General features: G+C 39.7%; 1 protein-coding gene across 2 annotated transcripts in view; it reads right to left on the reverse strand.

The window, feature by feature from the left end:
- Positions 1-17,066, reverse strand: part of XG (Xg glycoprotein (Xg blood group)) — a 28,210-nt gene that overhangs the window by 9,255 nt on the left and 1,889 nt on the right. For both annotated transcript variants that reach the window (XR_004746729.1, XM_035312334.1), the window contains exons 2-5: positions 7,488-7,529; positions 7,006-7,062; positions 3,254-3,289; positions 737-802 (exon numbers count right to left, since the gene is read on the reverse strand). Coding sequence is in view for 1 of the 2 variants with exons in the window: in XM_035312334.1 (XP_035168225.1) it covers positions 737-802; positions 3,254-3,289; positions 7,006-7,062; positions 7,488-7,529 (201 nt within the window). In the remaining variant the exon portion in view is untranslated. The remainder of the gene's footprint in view (positions 1-736; positions 803-3,253; positions 3,290-7,005; positions 7,063-7,487; positions 7,530-17,066) is intronic.

Here is a 17,066-nt window from a genome sequence, read left to right on the forward strand (position 1 = left end):
GTACAAATAGTCACCCATTCACATTCACCCAGAAGCTGGATAATGAAAACTGTTTTTGGCTACCCATTCTGAGCATGAAGACATGCATGTTTGTAAATAAGTGTTGTATTTAGGAACCCAAAGTTTGGACTCAAATCCCAGCAGCTCCTGCAGTGGGAAGTCAGTGGGTCCCTTCTAGGCAAGACTCAGGAAGGGCATGTCCACAGGTCACCACAATCATACCAGAAGTAAATATGGGGTGCATGGTAGTGGCTAGGATTGATGTACCACTTCCACTGTATTTAGAGGGTGTCTGGGACTACATTCAAAGCAATATAGGCTTAAATCCATCTCCCCAATCCCACCTTTTGTATGCCCCAGAGCCATCTCACATCCATATCTCGGCATGGATTTGTACATAGGGTTATGCACTCCATGTCAACAGATGTCAGTTGAACCTTAGCATGGTTCAGTGTGTGCATATTCATAATGAAAGGACAAACAAGGTAAGTATTAGTCTCCTGCCACTTAGGATTCAACATCCTACATTTGGGGCAGGCAGAAAAGCTTTATGGTGCCATCACAAAAGCTCAGAAAATCTTTCCAAACACTGGGTCAGGAGCAGTGATAAAAAAAGGCAAATAGACGGAAGGGATGATAAAAATTATGTATAAAGAAAGAATAAGAAAGTAATCTATTCAACATATCTGCTTCAAACAGCTCAGTGGTAGATTTTCTTAGGAGAAAATATTCTTACCAGAATTACTGTGGCTTCCTGGTCGCGGTGGAAGAGGTGGGTATAAAGGTTGTCTTGGGATGTCACCTATTGATAGTAAACAATTAGATGGTTGGACAAACAGAACTGAGAGCTGTAAATGAAGAGTGTAATAAACTGGGATTTTGTGCCTATTGCTCATTTGTCCTCTGGTGAATTTAGAAAAGGACCTCGTCACTAGTTAAAACGTCTCAAGGCATGTATCAACGATAACTAGCTACTAAAGCTAATTAGAAAATGGAAAGGAAATTTTTCAAAACTGAAACAACAGAACTCAAAAAATGTCCAATGAAAATATTTCATGTATTTCTGGCATGTCCTAATGTTAATCAGTGCTGACAGCTGGAAAGAACAGTATGCTACCGTAGGTGTCAGCGGTGCGGTTACGCATAGCCAAGAGAGCAGCTGGTGCTCCGGGCTGGGCAGGAGGCAACAGGTTATCTCTGTGCCCTCAGCAGGTATTTCTAAGACCATTACATTACATCTTTAGTTCATCTAAAATATGATGAATTCAACAAATACATGATGAATTTTTACTCTTAAACAGTGCAAAATGTACTTGGATTTCAGCTATGTTCCTTAGGACTTTGTGCTGGCATTTAGTCTTAATTACTGCCAAAGTAATGGGAAGAGGTGCGCTAGACATAGAGGGATGTGATTAGCAGTAGCAGTTTCCAAATTGCACACAAAGAGCTGGAGCAACGAGGTCTGACTCAAATAGGATGCCCAGGGCTGTTCCTCTGCATACACAGAGTAGACTCCCTCTTGCTGTCCCTTTTCCAACCAGGTCAGTAGCATATTTAACTGCTCACATAGTCAGGCAGCAAATTTACATCTGGTAAACCAAAGCTAGGTCACAGAAATAAATAACATTTTCCCTCCCTCTCCTTAAATCTTTCTTTTACCTACAGTGCATGGCAGATGCACTTTTATCATGTTTTCTTCTTGTCTCGATGCTAAACATAATGCTTCTGTTTGTGAGTAACTTTTATGTTCTTATTCAGAAAATTATTTAGAGATGTGCTCAGCTTTAAGCATGAATTCAGCCTACTCCAGCCAATAGATTCTAGGCACATTCTTAAAGCTTTTCTGAATCAGACTTTGCCTAATTCAATCTATTTAATAGAAGAAGAGACTTATCCTATTCCAGAACCATGTGTACCAACCTAAGACTCAACACCAAAGTGGAAAACTACCAATCCCATTATTCATTCGATTATGATGCTGCAGTTATTCAGTCTTCCTTAAGTACAAGATATTAGCAGTTATTAGATATTAGACATATTCTGTCATAGCTGCTACGAAAATAATGTCTCACAGCTATTGATAGAGGTACATATTAATCCCGTTGTACCACATATGAATATCAATTAAAAACATGAACTGTAAATGGACTAAAGAAATATAAATCAAGGGAATGGGAAGGTGGCTGTTACTGAAGATGCTTAAGTCATTCATTAATAATTTAATCAACATACTAAAAAAATCCTCTCATAAAGATAGTCAGTAAAAACTTGCAGGAATGGAACAATTGCTATGAGCAGGAAGAAGCAACAGCATAAAAATGGGACTCATCAACAAAATTAGATTCATCTCTATGAAGTGCAGACTAACATCATTCAGCACAGGTATAAAATGTCAGAGGAGAATATGGAAGTGGGAAAGAACAAAATAAAAGGTATGATTCTCTAAGCCTGAAATATGACTAAAACAGCTGCAACAGGAGTCATAATTCAGAGGCTCTGTGATATGGTCTAGGAAATATTTTTTTCCTTTGTGTAGCCTTGATTCAAGTGGAATTTTATGCCTTGATTTAAAGCTACTTACACTGTAAGTTATTTCAGTGTGCAAGAACCTTTATAGAGTACTTCACGTCCTTAATATACCCTCAAACACCCGAGGTAAAATGTGGTGCATAAATTTCCAATGTCTTGGATGCGATATATTTATGCAGCTCAATACAGTATTGTCAATACTTCCTGTATTAGGTTTGGATGTTATAGAAATACCTGGAAGTTACAGCAGGTTACAACAGCTTGACTGCCTCAAGCCTAAACTGTATTATATCCATCAGTGCTCATCTCTAAACCACTCCTTCCTGCACTTCTGATTTGTGGTCAGCAGAGCTAAAACAAGCTCACAGCTCTCTCCTCACTGTTACTGCTGATTTCTAAACTTCAGCAGATTCCATTCTGGAAGCTGAAGGAACTGCAGGTATTATCTGCTTCTGTCTTCAGCTTTCCACCAGAGGCTGCCACCCTCGTGGCTGACTGGGCAGTATGGCCACTCCTTAGCCACAGCCGTGGTGGGCTGGTGAGGTGATGTGAAGCACAGCTGACTTCTGTCCATACAAATTGGACAGCCTGCAAGCTCCTATAGCTGGCAGTTGGACACAGCCCATCCTACTGTCCCCACTTTTTTTTGTACAAATTAGGCAGACTTCAGAAAAAGAGTAACAACAACAACAACAAAATATATCTGAGAGAAGAAAGTACTCACCTCCACCAAAAGCATCTCCTAAATGCAGATCATTGTCTACAAATGAAAGGGAAGAAGATGTAGAGAAGTCAGCAACATACTGTTCTTGAGGGAAATGAAATGTTAGCTTTTAGCAGAAAATGTAAAATAGTTTTTGACAAGGAACTGTTTTTCATGTCATACCCACAAATTCAAATAAGATATTCCACTTTTCTTGAAAAAAATTACAGAATTTAATATTTGCCCACAAAATAATAGACAAATTATATCATACTTTCAACTCAAAATACAAAGGATTTGATCCTTCATAATAAATCTTATATTGGAATCAAGATCGGTACATCTTTAGTGCAAGATACATAAATAAAATCAGTTATATTAAAATATTAAAATGGATCTGATTATTTTATTTTATATTTAAAGAAAAAAAAAAAAAAAAAACATTAACATCTATGTCTGTAGTTAAAACTTGTATGTGCATGCTTGGCTTGGGTGTAATTTGTTGCATTGCAAAATCTGAATACCTATTTCAAGAACAAATCCTGGGAAGTAATAAACCCACTGAGGGAGAGAGAATTGAATTAACTAATTTATGTAAGGGTCATGGTGAAAGAAAAAATTGTGCTTCAAGTGATCTATGCACCTGTCTAAGGTCTGTTTTTCTTTGGGTGAACTATAAAAGTTTTAAAATGCTCTTAAATGTCTGCATAGGCACATTATGCAACGAATCAGCAGGCTGGTACCATTCCCCAGCACTGTGCATGTGTCTCACAGAACCTGGAATGGAATTTTCCATTAAATAAACAGTTTGTCAATGAGCTGCATAAGATGCACAAACAAGAGGAATTCCATTTCCAATGTTCAGGTGTGGATATGAGTATGTTGGTGATATTTTAGGGTGTGTTTGGAATGACAGTGAGCTCCCAAAGGTCACTGACTTATAGGCAGACATATATTACTGTCCCTCCCTTGCACCTAGTTAAGGTGGAATGATAGAATCAGAAGAAAAAGCAAAATCTACCCAGATTTTCATAATAATGATTATTGCCAAATATACATATATAATATATATACACTTTTTTATTTATAATGCACCACGATGCACAAGTCTGCCTTCATGTGTTCTTTCCATCCAGAGGGAGAAGGAAGTTGCTTTTGCACAGTGTCTAGTCTTATTATATATAAATATATATAAAACATTTTTGTAACTTCTCTGAAATGTTTTGATGTCACCAGGAAATTTGGAAGGAAAACAATCAAATTCTTGCTACGTGAATAGGTTTGTTTTTGTCAAGCCAGGTGTTAATACTGTCTGGGTCTAGCCAGCAGAGTTGCATTTCAAAAATACCTCTATGTGTCAAAGGCTAATACAGTACAAAGCAATAAATTGCAAATTGGATTCAATTTATTATCAAGATTAAGAATTCAGGTAAAATGCAGTCTTCCACTTAGTTGCCTTCATGTGGAGATTTGTTAGAGAAATGTTGAGGTTGGTATGAATGAAGGACGAGTGGAAATGTGTGTGTAAGCACAAGAAGAAACAGCATAACAAAAGGTTAAAAGAACAGACTATAAAAGTCACCATTCCCTGCAGTAAAAATGAAGAATGTGTTGTTTCTGTGAAAACCAGCAAGCCTGAGCTCTAATAAAGCAACAGCAGAGATAACTTGTCAGCAGGAGAAAAGCAGAAGGGCACTCTAAAGCCAAAGGTCGCAGCTTATCAGCCGTACCATTACTTTTCCTGTTAGCCCACCCAAAAAGCAGACTAGAGACAGAGTCTGTATACCTCAAACAAGCAAAACCAGACAATGGACAGCAACCCAGCCTAAGGTTCAGGGAGCCTGAAGTAAGCAAGATTATGAAGCAAAGGACCTTTCCTTCAGGGTGACTCCTGAAGGGTATGACAGATCTTCCCATAAACCAGCTTGTCATTACTTATCAAAAAGAACCACAGAGACAGGATAAGGGCTCAGTAGCTGGTGTACCTTGTCCCACGCTGCACATGATGCTCACCAGACTACTTGAACACACACATCTTGGTGCTCCCGAGTATGCGGGTTTGAGCGTATGACAATCAAATTAACAGCAGGATGAGTGTGAGTGGCTAAAATCAACGTATCTAGAGGTTTTAAAACCACACTTCACCTTTCCCTTCCACTGAATTTTGTTATGCTAGTTGGGAGCTACCCACAGGAGTGCTTCAACTCAGGCAAAGGTTCTTGTTTGGGAAGTGAGGACATGGCCTGTACCACGCTCTACCAAAATTGTCATCTCTGCCAGCCTCACTTCTCTATGATACTGGCTGAACGAGACACAGAGGAAACACCAAAGTTAAGATGAAACATCAGGCAGTGATAGCATATACTTTTGTATCATCTCTGTGCATGTTTCCAAATCCAGTAATTTACTTTAGCACTTGTTTCTTATTAGTTTTAATTGCTTTTAAACTCCCTGAAATTCTCTTTCGTGCTGGGAGAGATTCCAAAATGGTCTGGAAAATATGGAGTTCTTCATTCCCAAGAATTAGCAGAGCTGATTCAGGTAGGGCAATCCTCCCACTGCTGTCTCTCTAACAGATTTAGGAGTCCCTAAAAATTCAATTTCTCTCACCTGACTGGGGCAGTATCACCACAGATATTGACTTCTGACTCGGCTTCCCTGTGTTACCTTTAAGGTAACTCTGAGGAAAGAGTCTTCCAGGTCTTCAGGTAACCTACTTAAAATGTCTATGTTAGGCTGAGAACTAATCCACATTTAGGATTACGTGAACTGTTCCTAGACTGGATGAATTCTCCCCACTTACTTTAAAGGAAGGCAGGACAGCTAGTGAAGTAGAGGACAGTGGCTTCACAGTACATTGCAACAGACACTTCTAGTCTGGGTTAAACAAAGATTTTCTTTGCAAAAGCAAATGGGAAGGAAAAATGCAACTATTGCAGGATTTAGTAGCTAGCATATTCACAAAACACTTCCCCCTTTGTTCAAAGAGTGAACCAACATCATGTGGAACATGTAACTACTTTCAAGTACCTAAAATTTAGTGAATATTTATCCAAGAAAAGACTGAAGGTTGTTGTGTAGGCTAATGTTATCCAGCATTTCCAAATTCAAACATTTTGCTTGATAGTCGGAAATTTCCTTCAGTGTTTTTAGGTGTAAATTATTAGTAGTAGGTCTAAATTATTAGTAATTTAGGTGTAAAATATCAGTGTTGTCATAAAATATTCTGTTATAAATATACATGTGTTTTTATTGTTGTTTGGCATTGGGGTTTTTCAACAGCAACAGGTATTCATTGAGAGTCATAATTTGTCATCCTCAAAATTACAGCTAAAACCTTTCAGTCCTCTCTGATCTTCCCAGTTTTCTTCCTTTCTGACACAGGTCACTGTAGCAATCAATGCTAGGTAATACTCAAGTCTGTTATTAAGCATTATGAACATTTGTGCTAAAAGAAGAGATAATGCAAAAAAGTAGAACAATTACCCATTTTTAGCTACAGTTACTCATTTTTATACTCCCCAGGGTGGAAAAGCATTGAGGATCTTCAGGAAATAAAATGTTATCTGTGGCCAATCATGCTTTAAAGCCTTACTAGAAGTAATTGATAATTGTCAAAAAAATTCTTACTTTATATATAGAAGACAGCTAGTATTCACACAGATTAACCCAGCTATGGCACATTAGCAAATATAATAAAAAATTTCATGGGAGACAGTTTCTACATATTGGAACCGATTGGTTATGACCCATTCGTTGTCTGTATTACTCACTCAGCAGAGGCCGTGTTGGTCTTCTGATCACTGTAGGCTTCCTGGTAATTATATCGTCTGTGGGACCCCGTGACATACCAAAAAAAAAAAAAAAAAAAAAAAGAAGTCTTAAAATTGTTCAACTTATCACAAAAAAAGTATCTGGAAAGCTAGAGATCTGCATTCAATAAATCTTTGTGCATCGTGGCAGAAACTGAAAAGTAAGGAATATATTTCCAAAGCCATAATCACTTTGTTTTAAAGAAAAATTTAATTTTATGACAAAAATATTGATTTGTTTAAAACAAACAAACAAGAAAAGCAAACAGAAAAAAGCAGCATTTTCCAGTTGTATGTAAGTTAAAAACCTAGCACTACCCTGACCTGTAGACTTTTAAGTACTAGCTACTTTGTGTTCCAGTTCTTAACAAATAGAGAACAGACTTAAGATTTATTATTAGATCTAAATGCTATAGGAAAATAAAGATAGCAGATTTACCTACCCGGGTGATCAAGAGCATCAGCTAAATCAAAGTCACGTTGACCTAGAAGAAAGCAGAGAACATCAGCAGGCAGGCGTCCAAGACCTCTGAGGGCTCTAGACAAAGCCAGAACACTGCTCAGAGGCAAAGGAAAATCCAAACAGGAGCTGGTGTAGAGCAAGCTGACAGCCCTGTCCCTGCCCCAGGTAGACCTGAATGACCACGCTCAGCCAAAGCTATGAAGCTCTGAAGCTCAGTTTTAGAGATCAGCTTTCCTGGCACACCTGCCTTGAGATTGCTTGTCACCTGAACCAACTTTTTTTTTTTTCCTGTAACATATGCCAGCACTGACATATAAAGATGTGTTTACCTAATTTAGTTTCCACTGTACCTTAGAAAAACAGGAAAAGGGAGAAAAGAACCCTTCATGTTCTGTCTCAGGTGACAATGATGTCATGAAATGTTACAGCAGGAAAATGATGAGTATCCTGCCCTTCAAAGTTAGCAGGTAAATAAAACTGGAAAATATTCAATATATATAAAGCAGAGCATACAACTTTGAACTGAGCAAACACAGGTATTCATCCGAGATTTTCATTCCACTCTCTGCAGTCTGCTACTGTCCTTTTAATACATAGCCTTCATGACTCACCTCTTTGCAGAGAAAGTATCTGTTAGTCCTCATGTGGACTGAAACTCCATCGTTCCTGTGTTTGTATGCCAAATCAAAGCTCAGCAGGCACAAGTCCACAGAAAGCCACCATGCGCCATGGCTTTCCTAAGCAGGTGTGCTTTACCGTGTTTGTCAAGCAAGTCTCTTGATCTGCGTCTCTTTATTAGCCTGCCTGAAAGGCTCAGTACCTAGCCCTCGACTAAAGTGTTTTTCTTGATAGGTCTTGAATGCCTCACAGCAAGAAAAGTGTCGTTGTTCAAGCAGGGAAACTGAGGAGCAGACGGAGGCTGTCACAGCCGCCCTGGAGCAGCAGCGCTCGGTGTCGATCGCTGCTCTGCGGGTGCTGGCAGGCTGCATGGCGTTCCCCACATTAATTACTGCTCTTCAGTAACAGCGCGTCTGTGTCAAAGAGCTCCTGGAAAGATTAATTATCAGCGATAAAACACTGTGTGATCCTCAAATAGAAAGCAGCACGGGAGTATAAGGTGAAACCATTTTGATTCCCGTGAGGATTTTAACGTAAGTCTGTGAACGTAATTATAGCTAGTGTCTGACAGAAGAGATAAAACGAGGCTGGAATGCTAAAGAGCGAGTGGCCTCTGGAGCAAAACTTTCTCTATAAAACAACATGACAAACCCGTGTTTGAAAAGGAAAAGCAGATAACAACATAAGGCTATCCCGCTAAAGTTTTTAGAGTACCGTTTTCTGTCTTATTGCTTGAGCTGGCTGTGGAGTGTCCCTTTCCCCTGCCCTGGCCTCTCAGCCAACCTAGCTGGCTGGGCCTTTAAATGGATAACACCCTAATGCCCTGACAGGTTATTATTTTTATATGAATCCATTAAATGCATAAATATATCAAGTGGCTTCCTCTGACAACATTCCCTGCCGGAGTCCTGAAGCATGACTGCCCCTTGCTGGCCCTGGGCCTGCCCGTGGGCTGCCACAGCCGTGCCACTCCACTGCCCTGCCATGGGACCTGCAGGCCATGGGGCAGGCCCCTGCACACAGGCCGACGTCCGTGCTTGACCTCAGCCCAGCCACGTCACCCCAGTCCTGCCATCCCGAGTGCTCTTAAGACCTACATGGTCAAACCATTTTTTTTTTTTTTTTTTTTTGTGCCAGCAATACAGCAATAAGAGTTCAGTTTGAGTGTCCTTTGGTTTTACCCTCTGGACAAACCTTCATTCATAATCAGCGTCCTGAGACCTGAAGGAAGCTGTCTGATCTGAGCCCTGCTGCAGGGGAATGCCAACAGGGCTCAAACCACTTCTCATCAGAGTGAGTCATCAGAAATAGTTTTGGAAGACCAAAAAGCTGTTGGCCAAACCAGATCCTTTGTTACAGGTCCTGACACGCAGGAACTAAGGATACAGAAAGCATCTACTGAGGTCCTAATGCTGTAAGGAGAACCTGAAAAAATAATCTTCTGAATGAAGACTATGGGAAACTTCTGGCTATTATACTTCATGGAAGTTAGGAGAAAGAAAGAAAAATAAAGAATGGAGGTCTCAGATCAAAAGAGATGGTGGAATTAAGCCAAAATGATGTAGATGCTTTCAACTGCGTGAGAACCAGTTGAAGAACAAAGCAAAACAGCATACTGAAACTAGCATCTGCCCTTCTCCTGGAGAACAACTAGGTTTCCCTGTTCGTATGCGTGCTCCAAAAAGGTGGGAAAAGACCAGAGGTGTTGTTTTGAGACAGCAAGGAAGAAATAGAAGACTGACAGAATTTTAAGAAGAGAAGAAAAGAAGCCTGAGAATCTCCTGCAGAAATTATTCAGATTGATTTTTTAATTATTTCTGATGATAAATAATAATAAGAAACAGACAACAACACAGGATGACTGCGAGTAAGAAAAGAATCTACACTGAAGTCTCTCTGGCTGTGTAAATATAAGCCTTGACAGATGGGCAGTATTTGGACATCTGTGTAGCATAGTAAATGATATTCCAATAAACTGAAAAGATTGCATGGACTTCCATCCTGACATCCTCCAATAATAACATGAAATGTCTGCAAGGAGAAAAAATTTGTGGAGCAGAATTTTAAGTACTCATTACCATTTCTGAGGCTGCACCTAGACATTTTAGGAATCTAATTTTGGAGGATAACAGATGGTTAAATAGCTGAACAGCCCAGATTTCATCCGCAAAATGGTGGGTCTAAAAACAAAAACACATTAGAGACTCAGAGAATATTTAGCTCAATAGGAACTGCAGTCACTTCAGGAACTCCGAAGATAAATGACATCGGAAATTAATTAGATAAGCTTCTTCACAGAACAAACAGGCCAAAAGAAATTTGTTTTTCACCTATATAAATGGCCTTTTTGGACCAGATTCCATGATGGAAACAGCTGGAAATTTACTGATGAAAATGAAAGACATTTCATTAGGGAGAAAACATTTTTATTGCTTTGGACTTTTTTTTTTTTTTTTTTTTAACATGGATGAAGTTATGAAAAAAATTAGTTACGCAGGATGTGCTATCTCAGAATATGCTATCTCAGAATATGCTAATATGCTATTTCTTGGCATCATTTCTAGCCTTTCTTCTGGGAGTATCCCTGTTTGTTCTGAGAAAAAAAATGTAATACTGTTTTTTGTTGGGTGGTCCACAATTATTCTTGACGTATTATTTTAGAAAATGCTTATACACTCCTACTTGACACCACTGAACAGTCCTTATTTGCAAATCAGGAAATGCTAAGCCAAGAAAGCAAAACTTCCAGATGGATATACAATTTGTATTGAGAAAGGAGAAGTTTTAATGATGTTTATATGAGCTGCTCAAACACAATGAACTATACTAACAGCAGGACTTTTGCTGGCACTTTCAGGAGTATTTGGAACATAATTCCCTCATCTCCACAAAACACATGGAGCTGTGCCAGCAGAAGTCTCAAGTGTAGACCTCGCTTAAATTGCTACCACTAGACTTCCCTGTGACAGCCACGCAGGTGAGAATGGACTCCATAAAGGCAAGGATCAAAACACGATCACTCAAACTGCAGAGTTACTACATTCATTTTTACAGGCATGATTCTTTCAGGCAGGCCACTTGCTTTCACTACTGCCCATACTTTATGCCAATCTTTTTAGTACAATGTGTGAAAGGCTGGTGATATAAAATCACTGTCAGTCCACTTGCTCTACTCTAGATGTTGTTATGATTGCTCTTTGCCACAGAGATAGCGAGGCAGCTTTTACTAAGTTCCCTTGAATATAAGGCAGATCTTGCTAAAGCAATATGGAGCTCAGGTCACCTTAGCCCACCAAGGCAGTCACTGCCTTGCAAAATCATGTCCTCAGGCAGACACACACTTAATATTCATTAACTTTTGTCCATATTAGTTTTTTGAAAGTGTGATCCAAGTGACTAAATTCCAGACAGCAGCATTTTCTTGCCTATGATTGAATTTGCAACCTAAATATTAAACAGATCCACTGTCCTTTAGCTGTGTAACTGATTGATCTCAAGAGTCAGAGTTCCCACAGACTGAGGAGAGTATACACGGAGCAAGGCCAGGTTCTTGCAGGTCAATATTGCCTGTCGGTCACTATGACTGTAGTCAATTTTTTTTCTGTCAAAAGCCTACCATGGCATCAATCCGCAATTCTGAAACTAGGTAAGTAGGCTCAGTCCTGCATTGCATCCATATGAACAAAACTCGTGGCCTTAAAATGACACACATTTAACCAAGACAACATAAATATTGTTAAATGACAGTCAGGTTATAGGTCAAATTAAATGAACTTATCAGGCATTTAATACATATAGTCTAGTAATAAAAATGAATCATACATACATGAGAAAATATGTTTATATGTGCATAAGCATTTGTATGGACATACATCTTCAATGTGCATATACATGTTAGATAAATTCTTTTTCTCATGGAGATGATTAAATTAATGGCCTTTCAGTGCATTGATAGCAGTCATAAGAATGGGATAAGATTAACTGTGTTACAAATAAACTAGAAAGCAAAAAAAATAATAAATAGTTGTGAGCTAGCTAGAAAGAGAAAATAAGTTGATTTCACATTATTTAAAAGCAAGGAAAAAAAGGTTTCTTCAACATAATTAAATAAGAATTGTTCTGCAAATACAATGAACTTGAAAGATTATGAAGCTGGCAGAGACTGAGGAAGAAATGAATGACTCACAAGTGCAAAAAAAATCTGAAGAGGAACAGTATGTTATCTAACTCACTCATGGGACTTATGTTCTGTTTAGCAGAAATGGTAAGTTATTCCTTGTACAGATCATTTCTGATTATTATACAATCATGATACATATTTTCCCCGTAATGAGAAAATAGTATGTATTCTCCCAAATCTGTGGTTCAGAACATCCCCGTTTACTGGTCCAGCTTTACTCAGGAAGTAATTTGGTTTGTTTAAAGGAAATTACTCATATAAGAAAAGTTGTGGAATAATATAAAGGTTTACGCCCCAGAGTGGACACTTTGGACAAAATTTCATTGAGTGAGTACTGTTTCTTTGATGTAGTACTCTCATGATCCACATTTCCTGATGAGGTTACTGTAGCTTTTCTTTTCCACCATGGCCCTTTCATTCCACACAAAATGATTGCCATTTCAGCCCCTTGATGGCGTGGTGGAAAATGAGCATGCTTTAAAAACTGTAATTTAGATCCAAGTTCCAGTCTATAAACCACAACATATGGACCTGATTATTGGTTTCATGTGTTTTGCTAGGCCACTTCTGTTTATGTTTTGAATTCAAGGGAAATTAAAAGTCTCTCTCACTTATTCATACAAAAACACATTTAAATAATTACCAGCAAATAAGATATATTAATAAAGCAAGACTGGCAGTACTCCTTTAGATCTGGGCAGCATGGTCTCATCAAACACTAAATAATAACTTCTATTTTTATAGTGTTTCCTTTCCGTGGACAAGTAGCAGCTGTTCAAAGGTAGCTACTGTTCTTTATGATGTGATGCACCCTGCATACATAAAATCTAATATATATATAATTTTCTGTATTTTGCTTCAGAGTGAGTGCAGAAGAAGCTGGTTTGTCCTGTAAAATTACAGGCAGAGCAAAGAATTTGGTAACTCCAATGAAGCAGCGCTATATGCCTCTGCATCTTATGGAAGCAGAACATGGAAACTGAGATTTTCAGCCTTGTGTCATGGGGAAGTGGAGCCTATGTCATGGCATGGGCTGTTCAGCCAAAGTGTCTTGCTGTACATGCGTGGTTCTTGAAGCTGCCAGCCCATTTCGGCCATTTGTTTCAAGTGTTAACCACAGTCACGTTTCATGAGAGCTGCTCAAGGAGGTGGTCCCAAAGAGAGGCCTGTATGAGCGTTCCTACCGAAACTCTGTGGTGTGGCACAAGCAACTGCTGTGTTTGGCTCTCAGGGTGACAAGGCACTGGCTCAGCACCCACTGGCTAATCCTCACATTCCCTCGGTGGTAGTTTAGAGACATCAGGGGGTGCTGAAGGCTAAAGATAATGCAGGAAGTCGGGGAGATGCCAGGACTTATTTCTTCTGTTTGTCACAGAGTGTCTTCTCATCCCACCTGCATCACCACGGCAGTACGAGAGTTCGTGTACTACCTTTATCTCTTCATCAGGCCGGATGGCACAAATCTTGGTAGTGTTATTCCATAACTAACAACAAACGAATTTACTTTTTATTTTATTATTATTATTATTATTATTATTAGAAATTCCATTGTGTAGCTATCCCTGTATTCCTGAAGTCACAGTACGCCATCTTCATATGGGTCCCAGGGGGTTAGTAGCACTGCCAAGTCAAAGTGGGTGGCCAGGGTGTTTCATACACATTCCCTGCTTGTGCTTTCAAGATGCAAGACAGCAAAGAAGTTAGGCCTACAACCTCTTTATTTCATGCCATTAACAATGTGTTTTCTTTAAAACAACAGGGCTGAAAAGAGTTGCTGGAGGTCAGCAAGCAGGTCTGTCCAGCAACAAAGTGCCTGCTGAGTCTCAAGAGCCCCTCCTCTCATTTGGACTAAATGAGAGAAACAATTAAAACCCCTTCACAGAGATGAAGTAGCCACTGGAATGCACAGAGAAGCCTCTGTGAATGACCCTGGGCAAACAGAGATGGAGCATTAGTTGGCATCTGAACTTCAAAAGCAGGGGAATTGAGAGAGGATCGGGCAGCAGAGCCCTCAGAGGGAACAGAGGCCAAGACTCCTGGCATGCAGAACACTCTGCAGACCTGGGCTGGATTTAAAAGAGAAGGGCCAGCCTTCTCTTTAATACCACCATGCTCAGGAAACAAGCTGGTCTGCACAATCTTTGTGAATGGAAATATCTGTCTCGTATCTCAATTTCCGCCTCTTGCAAATGCCAACCTGCAAGGAGCAGTCGCAGTTTTGCTGCAACGTAGATTGTGATCCGAGGAGGAGCGGGCGGGTTGTGGCTGCTAACTCAAGGCTGTGTGAGGAGTGTATGCCTGGTTTCTCCACTGCTGTAAGACCTTGGACACAAGAAGGGACTTTGCTTTATTTTGTCTGCTAATTTTAGCACATTTTCTGGCTGTTGTTTTCATTTAATCTGGAGCATTGTTGCTCCAGATTTTTTAATAGATTCCTCAGGAATTCCAAAATCCATTGAGGTCAAACAAAGCATACACAGTGGAAGTTAGATCATTATATTTTCACAGCTCATTCAAGTTATTTCTTTCAATTGGGATGGCCTATCTGGCTTCATGAGATATTGTATTACAGAGCAGATTTTATATAGTATTTTCCATTAACAAACAAGGATTTTAGCCCCCACGTGGAAAAGAAGGAAGATTCTAAAGTTAAAAGTGAAGATCAAAACAATCTGGAAGCATACTTTTACTGATTTTTGATCCTGAAAGAATTATGACATTTATTAATTTATTGCCCTCAGTGGGATCGAAAAAGATTGGCAGTTGCTGCTGCAAATGAGGGAAAAATACAGACTGAAAACAGGCAGTTTGGTCACTTCTATCAGGCTTGCAAAGTGGCAGCAGTGTTTGAAAAGCGAACCAGAGAAGCTGAGTAAACACTGTGGTTGTTAGCTCTTCCTGAGCTTTGGCATTGCGACAGCTCTGCTGATATTAGTGTTTCAAACACTTCAGGTATGCTATCTATCAAACTGCAGGCACACCCTGGGATGGCAGTGCTGGCATGCCTACAGAGGATAGCAGCTCTGCTATTGGGAGTGAAATAGTTTTGGTACTCAGCAACAAGGGAATTCATTGTCTGGTATATCCCTGTGATACCGTGAGCATCTCGGCACGTACACAGGGACCTCACACAGTTACAGTCAGGACAGGAGCTTGATGGAACAGAAGAAGATAAATAGGATTGGGTTTTGCATCTCTCCCATTCTTTCTTTTAACTCCAGTGAAAACTACATTATTCATAAAACTAAGTCATATAGTGTCTGAAATCCAAACAGGTCTGTAATTTTCTCCTTGCAAAGTGCTTGTATAATTATCACAATTAGTTTTGAGTCAAAAATCTTAGTAAACCTTAGCTGGACAGTGGTACATTTTTTACTGGCTAGCAATAATTTTTGTTCCCTTTACCTATGTAGCGCACAATATCCAATGGAGCAAACTTAACTTGTCTTAAACATCATCAGCCTTTGCACTGTCTTTATTACTAACTAACAACGTGGCCTATCAGTTGGTCTTAAAGAACATGGGTATGTGGATTGTACCTATACTGGGAACCCGAGGAGCATTTCTGAGCAGTCAGGACTGAGCAGGAGTCTCAGCTTCATACAGGAGGTAGACCTCAGATCAGACTGCCTGTCTGACATGTACACACACGGTGAAAACTGAAGTGTATTGCCCAAATGGGACATTCGATATATCTCAAAGAGGTCCACAGTCTCACTTACTGGGGGACTAGGTCCTAAGCTGTATCTTTCCATGCCCTAAGTGGGATGTATAAACACAGCTGAAGCTGTATTTACCACAGGTCAGCTGAACCATAGTAATTGACGTAATTGACCTGTGACATCAGTGTGAACTTCAGTGAAAGACGTTTCTGTGAAGTTTCTTTCATTTGGGTTGGGCTAAAAGCAACTCAGGCAATTAGCTGTTGCAGCTCAGCTTTTGTAGGAGAACTCATGTAACTTGCTTAAGCTTGAAAATAACAAAAGATAAAAGAGCTTGAGTAAAAGCGCATAAGATCACAGTAAGCATGCAAGTTTCTAAACTATATCAGGTCTCACTTTTTTGAACACTGTGGTCCCTGGTTATGCCATGTTTCTGCATCAAGCCAGTCCAGCCAACTATCTGAATACAGACTGACAAAAAGGAAGCTCTGGATCGTAAGGGGAGTGATATGATCCGGCCTGGCCATAGTGGCACGGCAGTTTCTAGGGGCTCCCACGGATGGTTTACAGCTTAGATCAGAGTGAAGGCTGCACGTATACGCACCCATTTGGGTGAATCATGCCATAGACTTTCCTACCATAAGGACTTAGAACAGCTTTTCACTAGCATACTCAAGCTGTTCCTCATATGATGTCTTGACTAGGACTGAGAGGTGGTTCCTGTAAATGTCCATTGGAACGTGGTAAATACTTTGATGATAAAATTCAGTAGCTGTTGCAATAGGCTTAAAGTAATTAATTTTGCTTTTCAAAAGTGGATGAAATAGTTTCCACAGGCTTGATACTGTGCCCAAAGCCCTCAGCAGCTTGTAGCAATGACTTCTTCCCCAAAGCAGGGCCTGAACTGTCTCTAAATTAGCACATGTGTAAAGTAAGAACGGTTAGCCTGACTGTCCTTGTAATTAACATGATGCAGTATATGGAAATTGCACATGCTCAGATTATTTAAGCATAAATATTCAGCATGAGACCTCTCCAGAACAAGAAAGACTGCATGCCAGTAATGAGAGACAGTGTGAATCATCGCTGTTCACAACAC

Source organism: Oxyura jamaicensis, chromosome 1, assembly GCF_011077185.1.
Source record: "Oxyura jamaicensis isolate SHBP4307 breed ruddy duck chromosome 1, BPBGC_Ojam_1.0, whole genome shotgun sequence".
NCBI classification, from domain to species: Eukaryota; Metazoa; Chordata; class Aves; order Anseriformes; family Anatidae; genus Oxyura; species Oxyura jamaicensis.